Source organism: Triticum aestivum, chromosome 4D (genome assembly GCF_018294505.1).
Source record: "Triticum aestivum cultivar Chinese Spring chromosome 4D, IWGSC CS RefSeq v2.1, whole genome shotgun sequence".
NCBI classification, from domain to species: Eukaryota; Viridiplantae; Streptophyta; class Magnoliopsida; order Poales; family Poaceae; genus Triticum; species Triticum aestivum.
This window is the reverse complement of record NC_057805.1, coordinates 403,323,766-403,327,143: the sequence shown is the minus strand read 5'-3', so window position 1 is coordinate 403,327,143 and position 3,378 is coordinate 403,323,766. Positions and strand designations below refer to the sequence as shown.

The following is a 3,378-nucleotide window of genomic DNA, read 5'->3' as shown; positions in this document are numbered from 1 at the left end:
ACATGTCATTTCATCGTTGGCTTGCCTAGTCGCCCCATGCGAATCTATTGAAACCCGAAGATTTCCCGGAAACTTAGAGCATCAAAACTCCCCCAACTAGCTATTGGGACTCCCCAATACCTAACCTGACCTATATAAGTCCCACTTGGCGGTGGCACGGCGAACGACAGCGATGGCGTGGAGGCCGTTCGTGACGGGCGACAACGATGGCGCGACAGGTGGTGGTGGTGACATTCGCGGGTGATCGGTGGTGCCGTGGAGGGTGGGGGCGAAGGTCGCCGGCGATTGGTGGTGGCAGCGGTTGGCGGTGGATCGGTGGCGGCGATGACACGGAGGATGGTGGTGTCGGTTGTCGCCAGGGATGGTCCGACTGACGTGACGCCTATTGTGCCTTGGATTGGGAGAAGCCCAACTCCCCTTCATTTAAAGGAAGATGGGCTTTCTTTTATCACCAATAATTTATTGGTGAAAAGGAAACTGTTGGAGCTTTTTTTTTCCCAAATGACAGGTGCGTGGCATTCCTGCTCTGGCGTTTTTCGATAACAATTTCAGTCACGCAAGGATGGCAAATTGCAGTGGCACATGGCAAATTTCTGTCAAAAAATAAACTTAAACACGAAAGCTGACATACTTGCCAACTAAAGTTATCGTCCTCGCATAACTAAATTTGTCATCGCAAATGTTTGGAGCATGTGCTCGTACGTCTGACACTTATTATTATTTTTTCCCAACTCCCAACGAGGAAGATGCTCTTAAAAACAGCAATTGCGATTTTCTAGTAGTCATATTGTGGTGCTAGTAGTTTCTAGTTTGAGTCGCGGTGTGAAAGCCAGAGGGCGTTGCGAGTTTCACCGCAACCGGACTCGTACAGGTCAGTTCGGGGTGCGCGGGCAGCCACCGCCCCGTTCAATGGCCGCCGCGCTTTACCTCCCGGCGAACCCAAATCCGACGCCCAACCCTACCTCGTCCCTCCGCCCTCCGCTGCCGCGGCCTTCCACTTCCGGCGAGCTCCACTTCCGTCCCCGCCCAGTGCCCCGTCGTGCCCGCGCTCGAACCCATCTCCCCGCCGCGTTCGGGAGGCGACCGCCCGCGGCGGCTGCGGCCGAGCGCGGAGGGAAGGACTACTACGCCACGCTGAACGTCCGGCGCGACGCCACCCTGAAGGAGGTCAAGAGCGCCTACCGCACCCTCGCGCGCAAGGTACTGCTCTCGTCCTTCCTCTCCCATGCCTCTCTCGGCTGCTAGCTGCTGCTATTTTTGCTACATGCCGTCCAGTTTGCCTGTCTGTAATTATATGATTGTACAGAGACTAGGAAGTAAGAGAGATGATGTGGTATGATTGAGTTGAGCCACTTGCATAATTCTCCGGTGCCAGCCTGGGAAATTATAAGCATGTGAATCAATTTCACTACTTTGATCTTGTATTAAAAATGTGGTAACATTGCAGAAAGCTGGGTCGTGGCGACAGTACTGCAAAACATGAGCATTTTCTGACTTGTTGGGATGCGGCCTGGTAAAAAAGCAGCTCTCATAAAGATTGGTAGTAGAGGTGACAGAATTAATTAGTAGTAATTCACTGGCGACGAACTAGGGCTAGTGTCCAGCGTTGTGGGTAAGGCAGGTGTAAATTAAGCTTCACACGATGACTGCATCAATAATGCACCATAAATGAAGTAATATGTTAGAGATGTTCTACCCTTCACGGGATTCTGCAAAGCTATACTAAATGTAATTTGCAACTAATTTTTTTGGTTTCGTCCTAATTTTCAAATGCATTCAGCTTTGTTAAAAGGAATGCTTGGAGAAAGATACTGGGTTTTAGCAATTTGTAAGATGATAATCCTGCATATTTGTGCTCTTTGTGTTGAAGATTACCGAGCTATACATATGTAGTGCAGTTTACAAATTAAATCCCAATTGTGCATTTTTGGGTGTTCTCTTCAGGTAGACCCTACTCGTATTTATCAAATGGGGTGTTGATTTCCAAGATTCCACCCATGTATAGGTGTTGCTGGAGCTACAGACCGTGAAGAAAACACTTTCTTGGTTTGTTTTGTATTTCAGTACCACCCGGATATGAACAAGAGCCCTGGGGCAGAAGAAAAATTTAAGGAGATAAGTGCTGCATACGAGGTATCGTCTGCTCTCTGGTCTCTGCTGAAGTTATTCTTTGCATCTTGGATATGCTGAGTGTTAGACTATTATACCAAGATTTAGTTATTATTTTACTCTCGTAGTAAAGTGACCCATTTTTTTCCACCATGCTGCACTTTATGTGCGCTGTAGCCTGATGAAGTTATTCTCTGCATCTTGGAGATATGCTATACTGGAATAGTTGCAGCAATTTCATGAAGCCGCTTAAAAACCTACTCCCTCCGTTCCTAAATATTGTCTTTTTAGAGATTTCAAATGGACTACCACATACGGATGTATATAGACATATTTTAGAGTGTAGATTCACTCATTTTGCTCCGTATGTAGTCACTTGTTGAAATCTCTAGAAAGACAAATATTTAGGAACGGAGGGAGTATTACTTACAATGTGTTATGACCGGCATATTAGGGGCTTAGCCCAGTGGGCTGTGGCTCAAGTTATCTTATCGTTATTAGGGGCTTAGCCCAATTATCTTATCGTTATTAGGGTTGTTTGCTTAGGAGTCAAGTAAACCTCTCTATATAAGGAGAGGAGATGTATCAATCTAATCAAGCAAGAAGCAATCAGCATTTGGTCGGCTTCCCTTAGGGAGCCGGGCTTAGCCCAATTATCTTATCGTTATTAGGGTTGTTTGCTTAGGAGTCAAGTAAACCTCTCTATATAAGGAGAGGAGATGTATCAATCTAATCAAGCAAGAAGCAATCAGCATTTGCTCGGCTTCCCTTAGGGAGCCGGGAGACCTAACCCTAGCCGCCTCTTGCGCCGCCACCGCCTCTTCTCCACCACGCAAGGACGACGCCCAGCCGCCGGCCGCCGCGCCCTCGACCTCGTCTTCCTCCTTCTTTCCCCTACAATCTCCGCCCTAGAACCGGCAGAACCCTAGCTCCTAACACCTTGGTATCAGGTAGCTCAGTTCCGATCATGTCTTCGCTGCCGCCCATCCCGTCGCTTCCGCTGCCGACCATCACCACCGCGCCGCTGGCCTTCTCCACCGCGCCGCTGCCCTCCCCGTCCGTGCCGCTGGTCGCATCCTCCGGCGCCGCCACCACCCAGATGACGGCGCCCTCCACCACACCATCGGCCGCCGTCTACTCCCCGGCGGAGATCACCGGGGTCCTCAACGATCTCGTCACCGTCGTCCAGGGGATACGACTATACCTAGCCGGCCCCTACGGGTCGCCGCCGCCCTTGCCGCCGGCCGCCGCGACCGGGCCAGCCGCCCT

The 3,378-nt window shown here is 50.1% G+C and overlaps 1 protein-coding gene across 4 annotated transcripts in view; it reads left to right on the top strand.

The window, feature by feature from the left end:
- Window positions 1–800: 800 nt before the first annotated feature.
- The window catches only part of LOC123098206 (chaperone protein DnaJ), a 12,010-nt gene continuing 9,432 nt past the window's right edge, over window positions 801–3,378 (top strand). The window contains exons 1-2 of one of the 4 annotated variants that reach the window (XM_044520131.1): window positions 801–1,200; window positions 2,065–2,133. In XM_044520131.1, the coding sequence (XP_044376066.1) occupies window positions 910–1,200; window positions 2,065–2,133 (360 nt within the window). In that variant the 5' untranslated portion in view covers window positions 801–909. Of the gene's footprint in view, window positions 1,201–1,944; window positions 2,134–3,378 lie in introns of all 4 variants that reach the window. The other 3 variants (XM_044520128.1, XM_044520130.1, XM_044520129.1) reach the window with 3 other exon arrangements.